The 21,699-nt window shown below is 50.1% G+C and overlaps 3 protein-coding genes across 7 annotated transcripts in view; 1 reads left to right on the forward strand and 2 right to left on the reverse strand.

The window, feature by feature from the left end:
- Window positions 1-6,357, reverse strand: part of LOC121002665 (basic proline-rich protein-like) — a 53,255-nt gene extending 46,898 nt beyond the window's left edge. The window contains exon 1 of the mRNA XM_040434098.1: window positions 6,269-6,357. Coding sequence (XP_040290032.1) covers window positions 6,269-6,357 — 89 coding nt within the window. The remainder of the gene's footprint in view (window positions 1-6,268) is intronic.
- A 2,798-nt stretch (window positions 6,358-9,155) lies between these two features.
- Window positions 9,156-15,194, reverse strand: LOC121000948 (oocyte zinc finger protein XlCOF6.1-like). 4 transcript variants are annotated; one of them, XM_040431773.1, is made up of 3 exons: window positions 15,111-15,181; window positions 14,229-14,335; window positions 9,156-11,394 (listed from the first exon to the last, which is right to left on the reverse strand). In XM_040431773.1, the coding sequence occupies exons 2-3, from the start codon at window positions 14,305-14,307 to the stop codon at window positions 10,313-10,315; spliced, it is 1,161 nt and encodes a 386-aa protein (XP_040287707.1). In that variant the 5' UTR covers window positions 14,308-14,335; window positions 15,111-15,181; the 3' UTR covers window positions 9,156-10,312. The 4 variants fall into 4 exon arrangements, with proteins under 4 accessions (XP_040287707.1, XP_040287708.1, XP_040287710.1 ...); XM_040431774.1 differs by having other exon boundaries at window positions 15,122-15,152; XM_040431776.1 differs by lacking the exon at window positions 14,229-14,335 and having other exon boundaries at window positions 15,111-15,194.
- A 178-nt stretch (window positions 15,195-15,372) lies between these two features.
- LOC121000946 (zinc finger protein 2 homolog) overlaps window positions 15,373-21,699 on the forward strand; it is a 29,994-nt gene continuing 23,667 nt past the window's right edge. The window contains exon 1 of one of the 2 annotated variants that reach the window (XM_040431769.1): window positions 15,373-15,490. The gene's annotated coding sequence lies outside the window, so the exon portion shown is untranslated. The other variant, XM_040431770.1, reaches the window with a different exon arrangement.

Consider the following 21,699-nt stretch of genomic DNA (forward strand, 5'->3'; position numbering starts at 1 on the left):
ACACACAATGGGACAATGGCAGAATAGAAACACACCCAGCATTTTCCTCCCAAGCTGACAAGTTACACTTATTATAAATTGATACAACTTTGTGAGTTTACATTGTCCATACATATAACTTACATCAATTTAAACAGTATAACTTGGGGACAAACCTATCCAAAATTCACTTGAATAGGTTCAGGGGTTTAAAAGTTAGTATATGGCCCATAATCCTGGGGCAAGAGGCCAGCAGCCAGGCCTCTCCAAAACCCAGTGGCGAGGTTGGCTTCGCCACAAGCAGGAACTGCTGAAGGTGAGAGGCGGAGTGGCGGATGGTTGAGAGGGGGCAAGGAGGACAGCAGTGGTTGACGTGGCTGAAGATGCTGGACCAGGAGGAGGATGGTGGCTTTGAGTTTGTGTGCTGCTTGTACTCATCATGTGTTGATCCCATAGGCGTTTGTGATTTGAGATCATGTGCCTTCGCAAAGCAGTTGTACCTAGGTGGGTGTTGGACTTCCCACGACTCAGTTTCTTTTGGCACAGGTTGCAAATGGCATCGCTGTTATCAGAGGCAGACACACAAAAAAAATGCCACACTGCTGAGCTTTGCATTGACGGCATTCTGGTGGTGGCAACAGCATGCGTTGATTGGCGTGCTGTCTGGCTGACCCCGGGTGCCGATGCATGCTGTCTGACTGTGCCACTAGCTCCTTGCGACGACCTCCCCCTGCTTCCAACTCGTCTCCTCCTTCTCTCTGTCTCCCCATCTGAACTTTCCCCCTGTTCTTCTTCTCTTCGAGCGGGCACCCAAGTGACATCCACGGACATATTGTAATCATCAACCGCTTCACTTGTATCTGACAACTCAGCAAAGGAAGCAGCAGTGGGTAAAACATCATCATCATCATCACACTGTACGTCCATGTGTAATGCTGCCTGACTGAGACATATCCCTGTTATCTACATCCTCTGGCAATAATGGTTGCGCATCACTCATTTCTTCCAACCTATGTGTAAATAACTCCTCTGACAGATCAAGTGAAGCAGCTGTGGTGCTAGTGTTGGTGGTGGCGGTGGGCGGGCGAGTGGTAACTTGAGAGCTGCCCGAAGCTGAGCTGGAGGAGGATGGCGCGTCAAGGTTCTGAGCAGAAGCTGTAGAAGATTGGGTGTCCTGTGTTAGCCAGTCAACTATGTCCTCAGAACTTTTTGAGTTTAGGGTACGTGGCCCCTGAACACTGGGCATTATTCTAGTGCCAAAGGAAATCGCAGCACCACGACTACGACGGCCCCTGCAGGGTGGCCTGCCTCTGCCTGTCATTTTTTTTTGTATTAGTGGTACTATGCGTGCAAGCTACTGTGACACCAGATATGAGTGGTGGCACTGGCAGTAGTGGGAACAGTACACGCTGTAGGCCTGACACACACGCTGGTAGGCAACTGCAATTAGATTACAGAGAAAAAAAAAAAGCACTGTACCTAAAAAGGGCTTTTTGGGGTGCTGTCAGGACGCTGTCCTTACAGCAGATCAGATGAGTCTTTCAGGACTGCAGTGGACACAGAACACTGGCCTAACTATCGATTTCCCTATTAAATCAGCAGCAGCAGCAGCACTGTCCCTGCTCTCACTAACACTGCAGCTTCCGAATGAATCTAAGATGGATGCTGTCCTTGCTTTTTGATAGGAGGTGGGAAGGTCTGGGAGGGAGGGTATGCTGCTGATTGGCTGAAATGTGTCTGCTGACTGTGAGGTACAGGGTCAAAGTTTGCTCAATGATGACGTATAGGGGACGGACCGAACATCGCATATGTTCACCCGCCACGGCGAACGCGAACAAGCAATGTTCGCCGGGAACTGTTTGCTGGCGAAAAGTTCGGGACATCTCTAGTCAGCGCGTCAGCAGCCATGGGCACTGCATGTGTTATCTATAGAGTCAGCGTGTCAGCAGCCATGGACACTGCACGTGTTATCTATAGAGTCAGCGTGTCAGCAGCCATGGGCTGTCACTGCCTGCCCTGTGAGAGATCTGAGAAGATCAGATAAACTTGCAGCACGTGATTATCTGATAGGTCTTTCTGTGTTTCCTTTCTGTTTGTTGTTGTGGGCAGGATCCCACCTCTCCACAGGTTCTGCTCTTTAGCTGTTTTTGAGGCTCTATTTAAGTCCGCCTCTTACTGCTGACTTTGCGGTTGATATTTTCCTTCTGGAGTTCTATACTGGTTGTTTGTGGATCCTCTTCTTCCCGCTCGTCTCAAGCTAAGTCCTCCTGTTTTCCCTTTTTGCGTGTTTTGCTTTTAGGTCTCAGGAGACGCTGGTCCCTTTACTTGGTGTTCCTCTTATCCTCACTTGCCGTGACAATATCAACTGCCCCTACCGTCATTATATTCCTTGCTTTGTGCAGATATGGATACTGTTGATGCACTGGTGGATCGCATGCAGGGATTATCTTTGGAGGTAGCTGACCTCCGCAATTCAGTTGCACAGTTTCACAATTCTTAGAAGTCTGGTTCCGTTAGTGGGAACTAGGTCAGCCTTGAACCTAAGGTCGCCCTCCCAGATAGGTTTTCTGGGGGAGTGATAATTTTATTATGCGGACATTTTACTTTAGGATGTGTGTGTGTTTTTATAGTTTGTCATCTGTCTCCCTGTTAAGACATGCATATCTGCCTTGTCGGTATACTAGTACCGTATACTGACAATAGCTGTAGCAATGTCTCGAAGATGATTTCAAACCTATGGGAACCAGTAGAAGGATCTTTATTAGATACTGATCACCTTTGAGCAGTGTTGAATGAGGTCCATGCTGACAGTGATGGGGGGTGGGCGGCCACCTGGCTGATCAGACAATGGACATGACTCATCCTTCCTTATACAGGGATGGGGCGTGTGTATTGTCTGCCCAGCCACATTGATTGCCCCGCCCTGTCCTTTGACATCACTTCCTGTGTGTCATCACTTCCTGTATCCTTGTCTTGGGCCAGCCCCTTTTACACCCTTTGTTAGTAAATAAAAGGTGAGCAGACTGAGCAGGGCGGGGGAGTCGCTCAGAATTTTCAAACAAGATGGTAACATTGGTGTCTCTCTCTGACTGGGGCTGAGGGAAGGGGGACTCACCTTTTTCCTTACACAAACTTTGATGCGAGCTGATTACAACTATTAATATTTACTACAACAAGAGAATCTTGTAAACTGTATTTTCAACTGCGTCTGCTCTCCTCTTGGGACGAAAATCAAAGAGTGGGGATTATTATTTCTCTGCTGAAAGGTGATGCTCAGTCCTGGGCCTTTTCTCTACCGATCGGTTCCAAATCCCTTCGATCGGCGTAGTTTGCATCAGGGAGAACGTTCTGCAGAGTCATATTGCTCCGAATTTTGGAGATGGGCGACTGATTTAGAGTGGAATGACCCAGCACTCCGTAGTCAATTCTGTCAAGGGCGGTCTGAGAGACTAAAAAAAGCCCTGGCATTCCATGAAAACCCTGATTCTTTGGAGGCAGCTATGTCCCTGGCCATACGGATTTATAGACGTCTGAGAGAGAGATGCAAGGTTCCCCCTCACTCGGGATGCACTACCATATGGGGAAGCAGTCTCTTCTGTCCCACGGGGTATAGGGACATTCGAGCTTGTGTCTGGTGATGAGCCTATGCAATTGGGACAGATCTCTTCATGCCCTGGTAATAGGAACTTCAGGGTTTAGAGAAGACTTTGTTTCTTCTGTGGTAAAGAAGGAAATTTTATTAACCTACAGTACAGACCAAAAGTTTGGACACACCTTCTCCTTCAAAGAGTTTTCTTTATTTTCATGACTATGAAGGCATCAAAACTATGAATTAACACATGTGGAATTATATACATAACAAACAAGTGTGAAACAACTGAAAATATGTCATATTCTAGGTTCTTCAAAGTAGCCACCTTTTGCTTTGATTACTGCTTTGCACACTCTTGGCATTCTCTTGATGAGGTGGCTACTTTGAATAACCTAGAATATGAGATATTTTCAGTTGTTTGGATTTATACATATCCCCCTAGCACGTGTTGGGACCTTAACTTATATTATTTACAATTGGCCACTAAGACCATCAGTGTCCCTCGATTTACACGTGTTAGTGATTCTAAAATATAGCTTTTATTGCTTGTCCATAAAATAGCTTACTGGCAACTCTATCTTAACTCTATAGTTAAAATTATCAGCATAGCCTGCCTGTCTGTTGACAATTATAACAATGTGTTCTCTGATTATAAAGTCCGTCCACTAGGTGGCTGTTTCATACGTCCTTTATTATTCAGGTGCCTCTCTGCTTGTGTAATGCACGCTGTTCTTCCCACAGCGTGTAGGCTCCAGCCACTTTAGCGGACTAGACTCATGTATTAGTGACTCACTCAGACATGAATAACGGCCAGGCTATTGCTGGCTAAAACGCTAACTTCACTAGCTGCCCCCCGACATGTTTCGCCAACCAGGCGTCCTCTGCCCAAACCCCTGAAGAAAGTGGCTGGAGCCTACACGCTGTGGGAAGAACAGCGTGCATTACACAAGCAGAGAGGCACCTGAATAATAAAGGACGTATGAAACAGCCACCTAGTGGACGGACTTTATAATCAGAGAACACATTGTTATAATTGTCAACAGACAGGCAGGCTATGCTGATAATTTTAACTATAGAGTTAAGATAGAGTTGCCAGTAAGCTATTTTATGGACAAGCAATAAAAGCTATATTTTAGAATCACTAACACGTGTAAATCGAGGGACACTGATGGTCTTAGTGGCCAATTGTAAATAATATATTTTCAGTTGTTTCACACTTGTTTGTTGTGTATATAATTCCACATGTGTTAATTCATAGTTTTGATGCCTTCGGTGTGAATCTAAAATTTTCAGTCATGAAAATAAAGAAAACTCTTTGAATGAGAAGGTGTGTCCAAACTTTTGGTCTGTACTGTATGTCCTTATATGAAACCTCAAGGTGAAAAAGGGGGAAAAAAAAGGTTGTAACTAATGGGTCTAGTTCTCTTACTCTTTGCAGTGTGGGTGGGGAGTCGGAGAAGGTATTTTTGTCTTTTACCGGTAGAACCCGATTTCTCCTGCCTGCCATAGTGGCGCTAGACTCCGAAAATATTGAATTAGAAGTATTTGTTGACAGTGGTGCAGGGGTTAAGCTTATGGAATATCAGTTCAATCAGAGTCATGGTTTAAAAACAAGCGCATTAAACAGGGGGATATCTGTGTTTGCTATTGATTCCGCTCCTCTCTCGCAAAAGTGTCTGACTCATATGGGACACGATATTCATTTGAGGGTGGGTCATTTCCATGTTGAGTCCATTTCTGGGTCATTTCCGTTTCGTACTGAAGGGTTTGCCTGCCCCTGTAGTGCTGGGTTTACCATGGTTGACCCAACATAATTCTACCATAGATTGGCAAGCAAGACAGATCAGTAATTGGGAGTGATTTCTGTATAGACAACTGTCTCGGCGCGTCACTTTCTGTAATATCCACTAAGGTGTTACCCCCGTTTCTTTCAGATTTTTCGGACGTATTCTCTGAGGGTGATCAGGAGTTGCCCCCCTCACCGAGAGTATGATTGTCCGGTCATTCTTATTCCCGGAGCTAAATTGCCAAAGTCTCGGTTGTATAATATTTGCCAACCCGAAAGAGTAGCTATGCCAGAGTATATTACTGAGAGTTTGGCAAATGGACATATTAGACCATCCAAGTCACCTTTGGCTGCCGACTTCTTTTTTTGTTAAAAAAAAAAGATTGGACCCTTAGACCGTGTTTAGACTTCCGGGGGCTAAATCGTATCACTGTCCGTGATCCTTATCCCCTTCCCTTGATCCCAGATTTATTTGATCAGATTGTTGGTGCCTGTGGCGAAAGCCACTTCGCCACAGTGTTTTGGAGGGGGCTGTTTGCCCGCCTCCTGCTCCTGGATTACGGCCCTTTAAGATACTTTTACTAACCCCTGAACCTATTCAAGTGAATTTTGGATAGGTTTGTCCCTAAGTTATACTGTTTAAATTGATGTAAGTTATATGTATGGACAATGTAAACTCACAAAGTTGTAACAATTTATAATAAGTGTAACTTGTCAGCTTGGGAGGAATATGTGAGGTGTGTTTCTATTGTGCCATTGTCCCATTGTGTGTTTAAATGGTGATGTCTGTCCTGTTGTCTACACATGTGTATTGGCGATCTCCCTGTCAGGATTCGAAGCAGTGACCAGCCATGTCCCAGGCAGTAGCTCTAGCCACTAGACTACCAACCCTTCTGGACATTTCCTTCTACTGGATTGCGCCTTGAAGTTGGGCCATGTCCTTTTGGGCAGAGGTGCCAAACTCCTGAAGTTCGGAGACTTGTTTGCTCAGGGTGGCCATCGCGGACTCCATTTTTTGGCTGGTTATTCTGTTGCAATCCTACAGGCTCACCTGAGTCAGAGGACAGCTGGCTGGAGGTGGGAGCCCAGTGGCAAGGACCGCAGGCAGGTTGTAGTTGCAGGAAGTCAGGCAGAGGCGTAATCGGTTGGCAGGCGGTGGGTCAGGGCAGGCGGCAGTGAGCGTGGTCAGACAATCCGGATCGGGAACGGTGGTAGCAGTTCAGTTGGTAGGGACAAGCAGAAGAGTAGTCGGGGACAATTCCGAGGTCGGCAGCAGTCAAGTTGGTAGCAGAAGCAACAGAGGAACAGCGGTAGATGCAGCAGGATCAAGTCCAGAAGAGCAATAACCAGCAAGGATCTGGTGCAAGAGGCTGGGCTTATAAAGAGGAAGTAGCAGGTGCAAGGAATCACAGAGATTAACAAGGCAAGGCTGGAACAAGGTAGATCAAAGAGTTCAGTAGAAGGAAATGTCCAGAAGGGTTGGTAGTCTAGTGGCTAGAGCTACTGCCTGGGACATGGCTGGTCACTGGTTCGAATCCTGACACTCCCTTTGTCTTGAGAGATAATTGGATTGCTCCTCAGTTGTCTCCGGGACAGAGAGGAGGAAACCATGATGCATTGTGGGGATATGTTGTATCTGTCCTGGGTTGCAGTCTCCCTTCTGGTCCTCTGGGGGTGTGATCGATTGGTTGCTGTACTTACATTGTATGTGTTGTAAATTACTGATTGGTTGTATTTCAAAACCCTGTGGGCAGTACTGTTTGTGGTTTATGAATAAAAGAGGCTGTATGTGAAGTACAGTCAGTTCTGCTTGACCTCAAAACGAAGTGTCGTCTCGTTCTTGGGGGAATTGGATTGTGTGCTGATTGCCAGGAGTGTAAGCCGATTGTATGCTTTTCCAGTGTTCGTGTAGTTTGCAGTTCGGCAGACTGGTGCTTGCAGTAGCTATGGAAAGGAGAATATCGTCGGAACGGAGTTGTGTGCTGAACGGTCCGTTACAGTGCCAAGGTGTTTTCCAAGTTGGATTTAAGAGGGGTTTATAATCTGATAAGAATCATAGAATGGGACGAATAGAAGACAGCCTTTAATGCCACTTCGAGAACTTTGGGTTTACTAATGCTCCGGCGGTCATTCAGCACTTTATCAATGACATTTTTCATCATTTGGTGTGGAGGTTTGTTGTTATTTACCTTGATGACATACTAATTTACTTGCCTGACTAATTTACCAGGATAATTTAAGACAATTAATACTGATCCTCCGGGAGAATAAGTTATATGCTAAGTTAAAAAAATGTGTGTTTGCTGTTCAGGAGCTGCAGTTCCTGGGTTACTTGATTTCTTCCTCAGGTTTTCGTATGGATCCCGAAAAGGTCCGTGCAGTATTAGACTGGGATCGACCTTAGAATCAGAAAGCGCTGATGCGGTTTTTGGGGTTTACTAATTACAACAGAAAATGTATACTGAATTATTCTACTGTTGTCAAAGCTTTGACCAATATGACCAAGAAAGGTGTGGACTTCTCAGTCTGGTCTGAAGAGGCATTACATGCTTTTTCTGCAATAAAGAAATGTTTCGCTTCCGCTCCCATTCTGGTGCAGCCTGATGTGTCTCAACCTTTCATTGTGGAGGTTGACGCGTCAGAAGTGGGAGTCAGAGCAGTTTTGTCGCAGGGTCCTATAGAGTCAGCGTGTCAGCAGCCATGGTCACTCTATGTATCATCTATAGAGTCAGTGTGTCAGCAGCCATGGTCACTGCATGTATAATCTGTAGAGTCAGAGTGTCAGCAGTCATGGCCACCCGATGTATGATCTGTAGAGTCAGCGTGTCAGCAGCCATGGACACTGCATGTGTTATCTGTAGAGTCAGCGTGCCAGCAGCCATGGACACTGCATGTGTTATCTGTAGAGTCAGCGTGTCAGCAGCCATGGACACTGCATGTGTTATCTATAGAGTCAGCGTGTCAGCAGCCATGGACACTGCATGTGTTATCTATAGAGTCAGCGTGTCATCAGCCATGGACACTGCATGTGTTATCTGTAGAGTCAGCGTGCCAGCAGCCATGGACACTGCATGTGTTATCTATAGAGTCAGCGTGTCAGCATTAATGGACACTGCATGTGTTATCTATAGAGTCAGCGTGTCAGCAGCCATGGACACTGCATGTGTTATCTATAGAGTCAGCGTGTCAGCAGCCATGGACACTGCATGTGTTATCTATAGAGTCAGCGTGTCAGCAGCCATGGACATTGCATGTGTTATCTATAGAGTCAGCGTGTCAGCAGCCATGGACATTGCATGTGTTATCTATAGAGTCAGCGTGTCAGCAGCCATGGTCACTGCATGTATTATCTGTAGTCAGAGTGTCAGCAGTTATGGGCACTGGATGGATTATGTATGGAGTCAGTGTGTCAGCAGTTATAGGCACTCTATATGTTACCAATAGTCATCATGTCAGCAGCCATGGTCACCACATGTATCATCTGTAGAGTCAGCAGTCATGGCCACCCGATGTATGATCTGTAGAGTCAGCAGCCATGGTCACTGCATGTATTATCGGATGAGTGTCAATACATCTGATGATCATGGCTGCTATCGGTAGAGTGGCGTGTCAGCAGTCGTAGTCTTGTGGAAAGTCTTCCCAACCAATGGCACCAACTCATATTAACAGCCATGGTTGTGGGGTGGGCCGTCCAACAAGCTCATGTAGGTGTGATGGTCAGAGTTTAGCTGTGCTGACGCTGGTCCTTGGCCCTGGGTTAGACACGGACTCTCACACATGATGGTTTCACATATTTACTGATACAACAGTCACAGTATAAAAGTGCTTCCGAGAAAACGTTGTACTTAGAGAGCGGTGAGAACAGCAGGTGTAGTGTTCAGTGAGCGGTGGACGCCCATACGGCTGATGCATCGCCCTCTACGAGTACTTATAAATAATAGTGTCATGTGTGACGATCCTTCACTCTAGACCGGAGCTGCAGCTAATGTCCTCAACAAAGATCTCAGAAACCAAAGACCAGGTCTCAGGACCATGGTTGTGTTTACGTTGTGCTCCAGCCATATCTGGAGAACATCTCACGAGTGTACAGGGTGAGTGATGGAGCCAGGGCTGGAGGTATACGACACATGATTCCCACCCCCCAGACAAAAGTCATGGCGTCGGGGACAGAAGGTGTGGACTCTCCAGAGTTCTGCTTCCCACCTTACACATCCCTATCCACAATCCAACAGGACGTCACTAAATGAAATACTGGGATGTAGGCCTGTACAGGAATCACCGTCTCATGTGAACACAGGCTAGAGTCAGATACTGCACGCAGTGACGCTGGGAACCTCCACCTGTTCTCCACATGACACCTGCAGTAAGTGGTCACCTAGCAGGCCTCCTCATGTACCAGCCACACAGGAAGTCTCTGCTGACCTCTTCTGCCACCTTGACTCTTGTCTGGGATGACGGGACATGCACAAACCATCTGGAACACACGCCCCGGACTCCTTCATGTAAAGCAGCACAGGCTGACGGGTCAAAGTTTAGCAGAGAACTGACTAGGTTAGACATGGTTTACTGGCTGAGATAGTGGCATGCAATCAGGACTACACAGCTTAGGACAGCGACTCTACCCGAGACTGCCGACGGGCTCAGGCTTCCAAGCTAACCATCAAGTATAAATAGTGGGGGAGGGGAGGGACAGGCACACCATACGGCAAAGAATGACCTGAAGTGAGTGCACAATGAGGAAACGGATGGGGCAGTCACGGGGGAGGGGTCTTCTAGACTTCTGCATTAGCACCGGGAAGTTCAGGACCTCAGCTTGTCGACGAGGGTGGTTCGCACCCTATACAAGTTGGGCCATTATGTAAGTTCCTTCTTTCCTATGCAATCATCTTTGGAAGGGGGTGACCCCAACAGTTCCCTCTGGTGCACTGACGGCACCAAGAACACTATGCAACCTCTCACATCATGGCACGAAGCGCCAGGTGACTGTCTGGAGTATGTGTCCTCTGGTGGATGAGGAGGTGGGAACTTTGGCGGAAGCTCTTTCCACATTCTGCGCAGGTGTATGGCCGCTCGCCGGTGTGCACCCTCTGATGCGTCACCAGTGAAGAGTTGCGGCTGAAACACTTTCCACAATCATTACACACAAATGGTTTCTCTCCGGTGTGGATGCGCTGGTGGATGACCAGGTAGGAGCTCTGGCTGAAGCTCTTCCCACACTCCTTACAGGTGTAGCGCTTCTCTCCACGATGGACGCGGTGGTGACGGTTGTAGTCAGAACTGTGGATGAAGCCCTTACCGCACTCAATGCAGATATAAGGCTTCTCGCCCGTGTGGGTCCTCTGGTGGGTCACCAGGGTGGAGTTACAGCTGAAGCTCTTCCCGCAGCGCAGGCAGGTGTAGGGCTTCTCACCGGTATGGATTCGCTGGTGAGTTACCAGCTGAGAACTCCTCCGGAAACACTTACCACAATCGGTACAACTGAAGGGTTTCTCGCCAGTGTGCGTCCTCTTGTGCCGTAGATAGGCAGACTTGTAACGGCTAGTCTTACCACACTCCACACAAATATACTTTTTGTCCTTCGAGTCAGTGTCCTGCAGGATTTTAATGGCTTTAAAAGCTTTTAGGCGTTGATCTGAGGAGTGTGAGCGCCCCCTGGGGGAGGCCAAGTGCTCGGCGTGATCTTCAAAGGGAATATCCTGTGTGTCATAACCATAAGAGCTTTCAGCCATCTGAAAAGCGTCGTTCTCCTCCACCCCAGTCTCCCTGCGGGACGACTCCCGCTCGCTGGCCAAGCTCTGTAGATGGGCTATGATGTTAGACAGCTTGCTCGTCCCTTTGCCGCTGGGGCCCGCTTTGGCTGAGCCGCTGTGAGGTGAGCAATTCTTCTTCTCAGAATCAAAGAAGCTTTCCTCGCTCTCTTCACCTGGAACCGACTGAGAAATGTCGTCAACGTCGTCGTGACAGTCTAAGATCACGCCGCACTGCTGGATGTACAACGTGTTCTCGTCTTCAGCTCCATTCATCGGTCCAAACGCGTCTGCAGAGGGAGAAGATGATGTCACTGGTGTACAGCGGAGCATCATCCCTGCAGACACTTCTCATCACTTGCATCCCTCCTCCATCCCAGACCTGCACCCGCGTCCCTCCTCTAGCCTGGCCCTTCGCCCCCCATCCCTCCTCTATCCCAGCCCTTCGCCCCCATCCCTCCTCTATCCCAGCCCTTCGCCCCAATCCCTCCTCTATCCCAGCCCTCCTCCATCCCGGGGATTCGCACCCATCCCTCCTCCATCCCTGTCCTTCACCCCCATCCCTCCTTCACCCCGACCTGCACCCGCGTCCCTCCTCTATCCTGGCCCTTCGCCCCCATCCCTCCTTAATCTATGGCCTTCGCCCCTATCCCTCGTCTATTTATGCCCTTCGCCCCTATCCCGGCCATTCAACCCCATCCCTCCTCTATCCCTGGCCTTCGTCCCATTCCCTTCTCTATCCCTGCCCTTCGCCTCCATCCCTCCTCAATCCCTTCCCTTCGCTCCCATCCCGACCCTTCAAACCCCTCTCTCCTCTATCCCTGCCATTCATCCCTATCCTTCACCTCCATCCCTCCTCTATCCCTGTCCTCAACCTCCATCCCGGCCCTTCGCCCCCCATCCCTGTCCTTCGCCACCATCCCTCCCCTTCACCCCCATCCCTGTCCTTTGCCCCCATCCCTCCTCCATCCCAGCCCTTCGTCCACCATCCCTCCTCCATCTCAGCCCTTCACCCCCATCCCTCCTCCATATCGGCCCTTCGCCCCCATCCCTCTTCCATCACGGCCCTTTGCCCCCATCCCTCCTCCATCCCCTTCCTTCGCCACTATCCCTCCCCTTCACCCCCCATCCCTCCTCCATCCCTGTCCTTTGCCCCCATCCCAGCCCTTCGTCCCCCCATCCCTCCTCCATCTCAGCCCTTCACCCCATCCCTCCTCCATTCCGGCCCTTCGCCCCCATGCCTCTTCCATCCCGGCCCTTTGCCCCCATCCTTCCTCCATCCCATCCCTCCTCCATCCCAGCCCTTCGCCCCCCATCCTTCCACCATCCTGGCCCTTCGCCCCCCCATCCCAGCCCTTCGCCCCCCTCATGCCAGCCCTTCGCCCCCCCATCCCTCCTCCATCCTGGCCTTTTGCCCCCCATCCCTCCTCCATTCCGGCCCTTCGCCCCCCATTCCTCCTCCATCCTGGCCTTTTGCCCCCATCCCTCTTCCATCCCGGCCCTTTTCCCCCATCCTTCCACCATCCCATTCCTCCTACATCCCGGCCCTTTTCCCCCATCCCAGCCCTTTGCCCCCCATCCCTCCTCCACCCTGGCCCTTCGCTCCCCATCCCTCCTCCACCCTGGCCCTTCGCCCCCCATCCCTCCTCCATCCTGGCCTTTTGCCCCCTATCCCTCCTCCATTCCGGCCCTTCGCCCCCCCCATCCTGGCCTTTTGCCCACCATCCCTTTGCCCCCATCCCGGCCCTTTGCCCCCATCCCATTCCTCCTACATCCTGACCCTTTGCCCCCCATCCCTCCTCCATCCTGGCCCTTCACCCCCCATCCCTCCTCCATCCTGGCCTTTTGGCCCCCATCCCTTCTCCATTCCAGCCCTTCGCCCCCCATTCCGGCCCTTCGCCCCCCATTCCTCCTCCATCCTGGCCCTTCGCCCCATCTGTCCTCCATCCCAGCCATTCGCACCCATCCCTCCTCCTCCATCCCGGCCCTTCGCCACATCCGTCCTCCATCCCAGCCCTTCGCACCCATCCCTCCTCCATCCTGGCCCTTTGACCCCCATCCCTCCTCCATCCCAGCCCTTCGCACCCATCCCTCCTCCATCCTGGCCCTTTGACCCCCATCCCTCCTCCATCCCAGCCCTTCGCACCCATCCCTCCTCCATCCTGGCCCTTTGACCCCCATCCCTCCTCCATCCCAGCCCTTCGCACCCATCCCTCCTCCATCCTGGCCCTTTGACCCATCCATCCTCCATCCCAGCCCTTTGACCCCCATCCCAGCCCTTCGCACCCATCCCTCCTCCATCCTGGCCCTTCGCACCCATCCATCCTCCATCCCTTTGCCCCCATCCTGGCCCTTTCCCCCCATCCCATTCCTCCTACATCCTGACCCTTTGCCCCCCATCCCTCCTCCATCCTGGCCCTTCACCCCCCATCCCTCCTCCATCCTGGCCTTTTGGCCCCCATCCCTTCTCCATTCCAGCCCTTCGCCCCCCATTCCGGCCCTTCGCCCCCCATTCCTCCTCCATCCTGGCCCTTCGCCCCATCTGTCCTCCATCCCAGCCATTCGCACCCATCCCTCCTCCTCCATCCCGGCCCTTCGCCACATCCGTCCTCCATCCCAGCCCTTCGCACCCATCCCTCCTCCATCCTGGCCCTTTGACCCCCATCCCTCCTCCATCCCAGCCCTTCGCACCCATCCCTCCTCCATCCTGGCCCTTTGACCCCCATCCCTCCTCCATCCCAGCCCTTCGCACCCATCCCTCCTCCATCCTGGCCCTTTGACCCCTATCCCTCCTCCATCCCAGCCCTTCGCACCCATCCCTCCTCCATCCTGGCCCTTTGACCCATCCATCCTCCATCCCTTTGACCCCCATCCCTCCTCCATCCCAGCCCTTCGCACCCATCCCTCCTCCATCCTGGCCCTTTGACCCCCATCCTGGCCCTTCGCCCCATCCGTCCCCCATCCCAGCCCTTCGCCCCCATCCCTCCTCCATCCCTGTCGCCACCACTAGGGGGAGCTCCCTACATATTGTAATCTGAACCTAATAACTTCCCAATGACAGTAGGGGGCGATCCCCTTCATTTCCCCGCCCCCACCTCCTGACTTACTCATCTCATCTCTCTACCTGTGTAAGGTATAGGGCAGTCATCGTCGTCTGAGCCGGGAGGGTCCCACATGTGTGCGGCTTCTCTCCGCTCGCTCATGGCCTCTTCCTAGGACTGGAGGCGAGAGCTGACAGCACAGAGACGTATCAGTGCACGGGACAACTCTTCACCCCCCCCCCCCCCCAGCATACACGGGGTTAACCCTCTGTACACTCTCTATACGCCACCAGCACACAAAGGGGTTAACCCTCCGTACACAACCGGCACACAAGGGGTTAACCCTCATTACACACACACACCACCGCTCACACGGGGTTAATCCTCTGTACACCCCCCCTTCCCCCGCACACAAGGGGTTAACCCTCATTACAACCACCACATACAATGGATTAACCCTCCGTACACCCCCAATCACACAAGGAGTTAATCCTCTGTACACCCCCGCACACAAGGGGTTAACCCTCCGTAGTCGCCCCCTCCGCACACCAGGGGTTAACCCTTCGTACACCCCTGCACACAAAGGGGTTAACCTTCCGTAGTCCCCCCCGCACACAAGGGGTTAATCCGCTATACAGCACACAAGGGGTTAATCCTCTGTACACCCCCAATCACACAAGGGGTTAACCCTCCCTACACCCCCAAGGGGTTAATCCGCTGTACACCGCCAGCACACCAGGGGTTAACCCCTCGTACACACACCCCCCAAGCACACAAGGGGTTAATCTTCTGTACACCCCCCCGCACACACGGGGTTAACCCTCCCTACACCCCCAAGGGGTTAATCCTCCGTACACCCCCGCACACACGGGGTTACCCCTCTGTACACCCCCGCACACACGGGGTCTCCCGGGCACAGCGCAGGGGCGGGCAGGGCTGGGGCAGTTATAGCTTATTGTTATTACCTGAGCGTTACCTTGATGGGATTTGCACAGGGAGGCTCCATTCACCGGAAGCAGCTCCAGCGCTCCGCCTTTTCCGGTGCGGTGTCCCGCCTCCTTCCTGGTCTCGCTATGCTCTCTGAGGCTGTTGCATTCTGGGTCTTGTAGTCTTTTAGGCTCCTCCTTTGTCTTTTGCCTCCTGTTCTACAAACTACTTGTCCCGGCGGGCTGTGCGGCCGCAGGCAGCCTGTCAGGACGCTCTGCGCGGTGCTTTCTGGGAGTTGTAGTCACAATGAATGAGCTGTGCCTGAAATCAGGGGGAGGTGGACTACAGATCCCAGGAAGCAGCGCTGCTCCCTATGTCCTGTGCGGAGTCTCAGCTGTAATCCTGGACTGCTTGTGAGGTGAGAGGGGCCCCAGGAGGTGTGGGGGGGCTGAGGGCAGGGTGCCCATCAGGGGTTGTCACCAGTGAGGCCCAGGTAAGTGGGTGTAATCCTGTGGGGAGAATGTGACCTGAGACATATGGAGGGTGCGCTGTCCTGGGTCTATGGGTGAGTATTGTAAAAGTCAGGTGACCACGGTGTGTCCACCCCCAAATGTCACAGGTGCGTCTAACCCCCCGGGCCACGTCTCACCCCCCCCCCGGCCACGACTAACCCCCCTCACCTCCCCGGCCATGTCTAACCCCTTCACCCCCGGGCCACGACTAACCCCCGGGGCCACGTCTCACCCCCCCGGCCACGACTAACTCCCTTCACCCCCGGGCCACGACTAACCCCTTCACCCCCGGGCCACGACTAACCCCTTCACCCCCCGGGCCACGTCTCACCCCCCCGGCCACGACCAACCCCCTTCACCCCCGGGCCACGACTAACCCCCCGTGCCACGTCTCACCCCCGGGCCCCGACTAACCCCCTCCTCACCCCCGGGCCACGACTAACCCCCCTCATCCCGCGGCCACGTCTAACCCCTTCACCCCGGTCCAAAACTCACCCCCGGGCCACGTCTAGCCCCCTCACCCCCGGGCCACGTCTAGCCCCCTCACCCCTGGGCCACGTCTAGCCCCCCTCACCCCCGGGCCACGTCTAGCCCCCTCACCCCCGGGCCACGTCTAGCCCCCCTCACCCCCGGGCCACGTCTAGCCCCCTCACCCCCGGGCCACGTCTAGCCCCCCTCACCCCCGGGCCACGTCTAGCCCCCCTCACCCCCGGGCCACGTCTAGCCCCCTCACCCCCGGGCCACGTCTAGCCCCCTCACCCCCGGGCCACGTCTAGCCCCCTCACCCCCGGGCCACGTCTAGCCCCCTCACCCCCGGGCCACCTCTAGCCCCCTCACCCCCGGGCCACGTCTAACCCCCTCACCCCCGGGCCACGACTCACCACAGGGCCACATCCAGAGTAGACACGGTAATTCGAGGGGGGGGGTGATGGGCCTCCAGGGGCCACATGATGTTTATGATGACAAGTTGTGATGAAATTCCTCAAGCGGTAGAAAATGGAGAAGTTGTAATTTTGGGCGACGTCGGCACGGCCGCTGTAGACTGGAATATGGATGGACCTAGAGGAGCCGCTCCGAAACCGCGAGTCACAGAGGAGAGCGCGTTCCAGAGTCAGCCTTCACTAATGGGATCCGGTGTCCAAGGCAGAAAACGTAGCGGGTTCCAGTGACCGCCGGGGGACAATCGTACGGCGCCGTGAGAGACAGCGTGACCAGAAGGTAAGGATGTAGTGGAATTCCAGGGGCAGGCGCATGTGCACGGAGGACGCCATTATAACCGGATAAACCGTGCGCCCGGAGGACGCCATTATAACCGGATAAACCGTGCGCCCGGAGGATGCCATTATAACTGGATAAACCGTGCGCCCGGACGACGCCATTATAACCGGATAAACCGTGCGCCCGGAGGACGCCATTATAACCGGATAATCCGTGCACCCGGAGGACGCCATTATAACCGGATAAACCGTGCGCCCGGAGGATGCCATTATAACCGGATAAACCGTGCGCCCGGAGGATGCCATTATAACCGGATAAACCGTGCGCCCGGAGGACGCCATTATAACCGGATAAACCGTGCGCCCGGAGGATGCCATTATAACCGGATAAACCGTGCGCCCGGAGGACGCCATTATAACCGGATAAACCGTGCGCCCGGAGGACGCCATTATATCTGGATAAACCGTGCGCCCGGACGACGCCATTATAACCGGATAAACCGTGCGCCCGGACGACGCCATTATAACTGGATAAACCGTGCGCCCGGAGGACGCCATTATAACCGGATAATCCGTGCACCTGGAGGACGCCATTATATCCGGATAAACCGTGCGCCCGGAGGACGCCATTATAACCGGATAAACCGTGCGCCCGGAGGACGCCATTATAACCGGATAAACCGTGCGCCCGGAGGACGCCATTATAACCGGATAAACCGTGCGCCCGGAGGATGCCATTATAACCGGATAATCCGTGCGCCCGGAGGACGCCATTATAACCGGATAAACCGTGCGCCCGGAGGATGCCATTATAACCGGATATAGATGTGGGGAAACCAGCACTCACTCAAATGCACGCTGCACGGGAGAGGACGTCAATCCACAGTAATATGAACAAAGGATCCCAGCAGTCGCGTCTTTGTGAATCAAATGTCTTTTATTCCATAGACCAGGACCAGGTTTCGGCAATGTGCCTTCATCAACAGGTCTGTTGATGAAGGCACATTGCCGAAACCTGGTCCTGGTCTATGGAATAAAAGACATTTGATTCACAAAGACGCGACTGCTGGGATCCTTTGTTCATATTATAACCGGATAAACCGTGCACTTGGAGGACGCCATTATATCCGGATAAACCGTGCGCCCGGAGGACGCCATTATAACCGGATAAACCGTGCGCCCGGAGGACGCCATTATAACCGGATAAACCGTGCGCCCGGAGGACGCCATTATAACCGGATAAACCGTGCGCCCGGAGGACGCCATTATATCCGGATAAACCGTGCGCCCGGAGGACGCCATTATAACCGGATAAACCGTACGCCCGGAGCTATAACTTTTTGAGCCGTACGAGGACGCGTTGTTTTTTGAGATAAGTTGTATTTTCTAATTGCGTCGTTAATTACTGCAGATAATGGAGATGGGAAACAATCCAAATGGGGTGTGAAAAGAAATGCAATTCTGCCGCAGTTTTATGGGTTTTGTTTTTACAGCGTTCCCTATGAGATAAAACTGACCTGTTCTCTTCATTCTCCGGTCAGTACGATTACAGTGATACCACATTTATATAGTTTTATGGGTGGTGTGTTTACAGCGTTCCCTATGAGATAAAACTGACCTGTTCCCTTCATTCTCCGGTCAGTACGATTACAGTGATACCACATTTATATAGTTTTATGGGTGGTGTTTTTACAGCGTTCCCTATGAGATAAAACTAACCTGTTCTCTTCATTCTCCGGGTCAGTACGATTACAGAGATACCACATTTATATCGTTTTATAGGTTTTGTTTTTACACCGTTCCCTATGAGATAAAACTGACCTGTTCTCTTCATTCTCCGGTCAGTACGATTACAGTGATACCACATTTATATAGTTTTATAGGTTTTGTTTTTACACCGTTCCCTATGAGATAAAACTGACCTGTTCTCTTTATTCTCCGGGTCAGTACGATTACAGTGATACCACATTTATATAGTTTTATGGGTTTTGTTTTTACAGTGTTCCCTATGATATAAAACTGACCTGTTCTCCTCATTCTCCGGGTCAGTACGATTACAGTGATACCACATTTATATAGTTTTATGGGTTTTGTATTTACAGCGTTCCCTATGAGATAAAACTGACCTGTTCTCTTCATTCTCCGGGTCAGTACGATTACAGTGATACCACATTTATATAGTTTTATGGGTTTTGTTTTTACAGCGTTCCCTATGAGATAAATCTGTCCTGTTCTCTTCAGTCTCCGGTCAGTACGATTACAGTGATACCACATTTATATAGTTTTATGGGTGTTTTTACAGCGTTCCCTATGAGATAAAACTGACCTGTTCTCTTCATTCTCCGGTCAGTACGATTACAGTGATACCACATTTATATAGTTTATGGGTTTTGTTTTTACACTGTTCCCTATGATATAAAACTAACCTGTTCTCTTCATTCTCCGGGTCAGTACGATTACAGTGATACCACATTTATATAGTTTTATGGGTTTTGTTTTTACAGTGTTCCCTATGATATAAAACTGACCTGTTCTCCTCATTCTCCGGGTCAGTACGATTACAGTGATACCACATTTATATAGTTTTATGGGTTTTGTATTTACAGCGTTCCCTATGAGATAAAACTGACCTGTTCTCTTCATTCTCCGGGTCAGTACGATTACAGTGATACCACATTTATATAGTTTTATGGGTTTTGTTTTTACAGCGTTCCCTATGAGATAAATCTGTCCTGTTCTCTTCAGTCTCCGGTCAGTACGATTACAGTGATACCACATTTATATAGTTTTATGGGTTTTGTTTACAGCGTTCCCTATGAGATAAAACTGACCTGTTCTCTTCATTCTCCGGTCAGTACGATTACAGTGATACCACATTTATATAGTTTATGGGTTTTGTTTTTACACTGTTCCCTATGATATAAAACTAACCTGTTCTCTTCATTCTCCGGTCAGTACGATTACAGTGATACCACATTTATATAGTTTTATGGGTTTTGTTTTTACAGTGTTCCCTATGATATAAAACTGACCTGTTCTCCTCATTCTCCGGGTCAGTACGATTACAGTGATACCACATTTATATAGTTTTATGGGTGTTTTTACAGCGTTCCCTATGAGATAAAACTGACCTGTTCTCTTCATTCTCCGGTCAGTACGATTACAGTGATACCACATTTATATAGTTTATGGGTTTTGTTTTTACACTGTTCCCTATGATATAAAACTAACCTGTTCTCTTCATTCTCCGGGTCAGTACGATTACAGTGATACCACATTTATATAGTTTTATGGGTTTTGTTTTTACAGTGTTCCCTATGATATAAAACTGACCTGTTCTCCTCATTCTCCGGGTCAGTACGATTACAGTGATACCACATTTATATAGTTTTATGGGTGTTTTTACAGCGTTCCCTATGAGATAAAACTGACCTGTTCCCTTCATTCTCCGGTCAGTACGATTACAGCGATACCACATTTATATAGTTTATGGGTTTTGTTTTTACAGCGTTCCCTATGAGATAAAACTGACCTGTTCTCTTCATTCTCCGGTCAGTACGATTACAGTGATACCACATTTATATAGTTTTATGGGTGTTTTTACAGCGTTCCCTATGAGATAAAACTGACCTGTTCTCTTCATTCTCCGGTCAGTACGATTACAGTGATACCACATTTATATAGTTTATGGGTGTTTTTACAGCGTTCCCTATGAGATAAAACTGACCTGTTCTCTTCATTCTCCGGTCAGTACGATTACAGTGATACCACATTTATATAGTTTTATGGGTTTTGTTTTTACAGTGTTCCCTATGATATAAAACTGACCTGTTCTCCTCATTCTCCGGGTCAGTACGATTACAGTGATACCACATTTATATAGTTTTATGGGTGTTTTTACAGCGTTCCCTATGAGATAAAACTGACCTGTTCTCTTCATTCTCCGGTCAGTACGATTACAGTGATACCACATTTATATAGTTTTATGGGTTTTGTATTTACAGCGTTCCCTATGATATAAAACTAACCTGTTCTCTTCATTCTCCGGGTCAGTACGATTACAGTGATACCACATTTATATAGTTTTATGGGTTTTGTTTTTACAGTGTTCCCTATGATATAAAACTGACCTGTTCTCCTCATTCTCCGGGTCAGTACGATTACAGTGATACCACATTTATATAGTTTTATGGGTGTTTTTACAGCTTTCCCTATGAGATAAAACTGACCTGTTCCCTTCATTCTCCGGTCAGTACGATTACAGTGATACCACATTTATATAGTTTATGGGTTTTGTTTTTACAGCGTTCCCTATGAGATAAATCTGACCTGTTCTCTTCATTCTCCGGTCAGTACGATTACAGCGATACCACATTTATATAGTTTATGGGTTTTGTTTTTACAGCGTTCCCTATGAGATAAAACTGACCTGTTCTCTTCATTCTCGGGGTCAGTACGATTACAGTGATACCACATTTATATAGTTTTATGGGTTTTGTATTTACAGTGTTCCCTATGAGATAAAACTGACCTGTTCCCTTCATTCTCGGGGTCAGTACGATTACAGTGATACCACATTTATATAGTTTTATAGGTTTTGTATTTACAGCGTTCCCTATGAGATAAAATTGTCCTGTTCCCCTCATTCTCCGGTCAGTATGATTACAGTGATTCCACATTTATATAGTTTTATAGGTTTTGTTTTTACACCGTTCCCTATGAGATAAAACTGACCTGTTCTCTTCATTCTCCAGGTCAGTACGATTACAGTGATACCACATTTATATAGTTTTATGGGTTTTGTATTTACATCGCTCCCTATGAGATAAAACTGACCTGTTTTCTTCATTCTCGGGGTCAGTACGATTACAGTGATACCACATTTATATATATTTTTT

This window comes from Bufo bufo, chromosome 5 (assembly GCF_905171765.1).
Source record: "Bufo bufo chromosome 5, aBufBuf1.1, whole genome shotgun sequence".
Classification (NCBI taxonomy): domain Eukaryota; kingdom Metazoa; phylum Chordata; class Amphibia; order Anura; family Bufonidae; genus Bufo; species Bufo bufo.

What these genes read in the sequence shown, in the direction of transcription:
- LOC121000948 (XM_040431773.1), bottom strand. Translation starts at nt 14,307, where the DNA reads ATGAGCGAGCGGAGAGAAGCCGCACACATGTGGGACCCTCCCGGCTCA. An exon ending in CTGCCCTATACCTTACACAG is followed by an intron (nt 11,395 to 14,228) that starts GTAGAGAGATGA and finishes CTCCCTCTGCAG; the next exon opens with ACGCGTTTGGACCGATGAAT.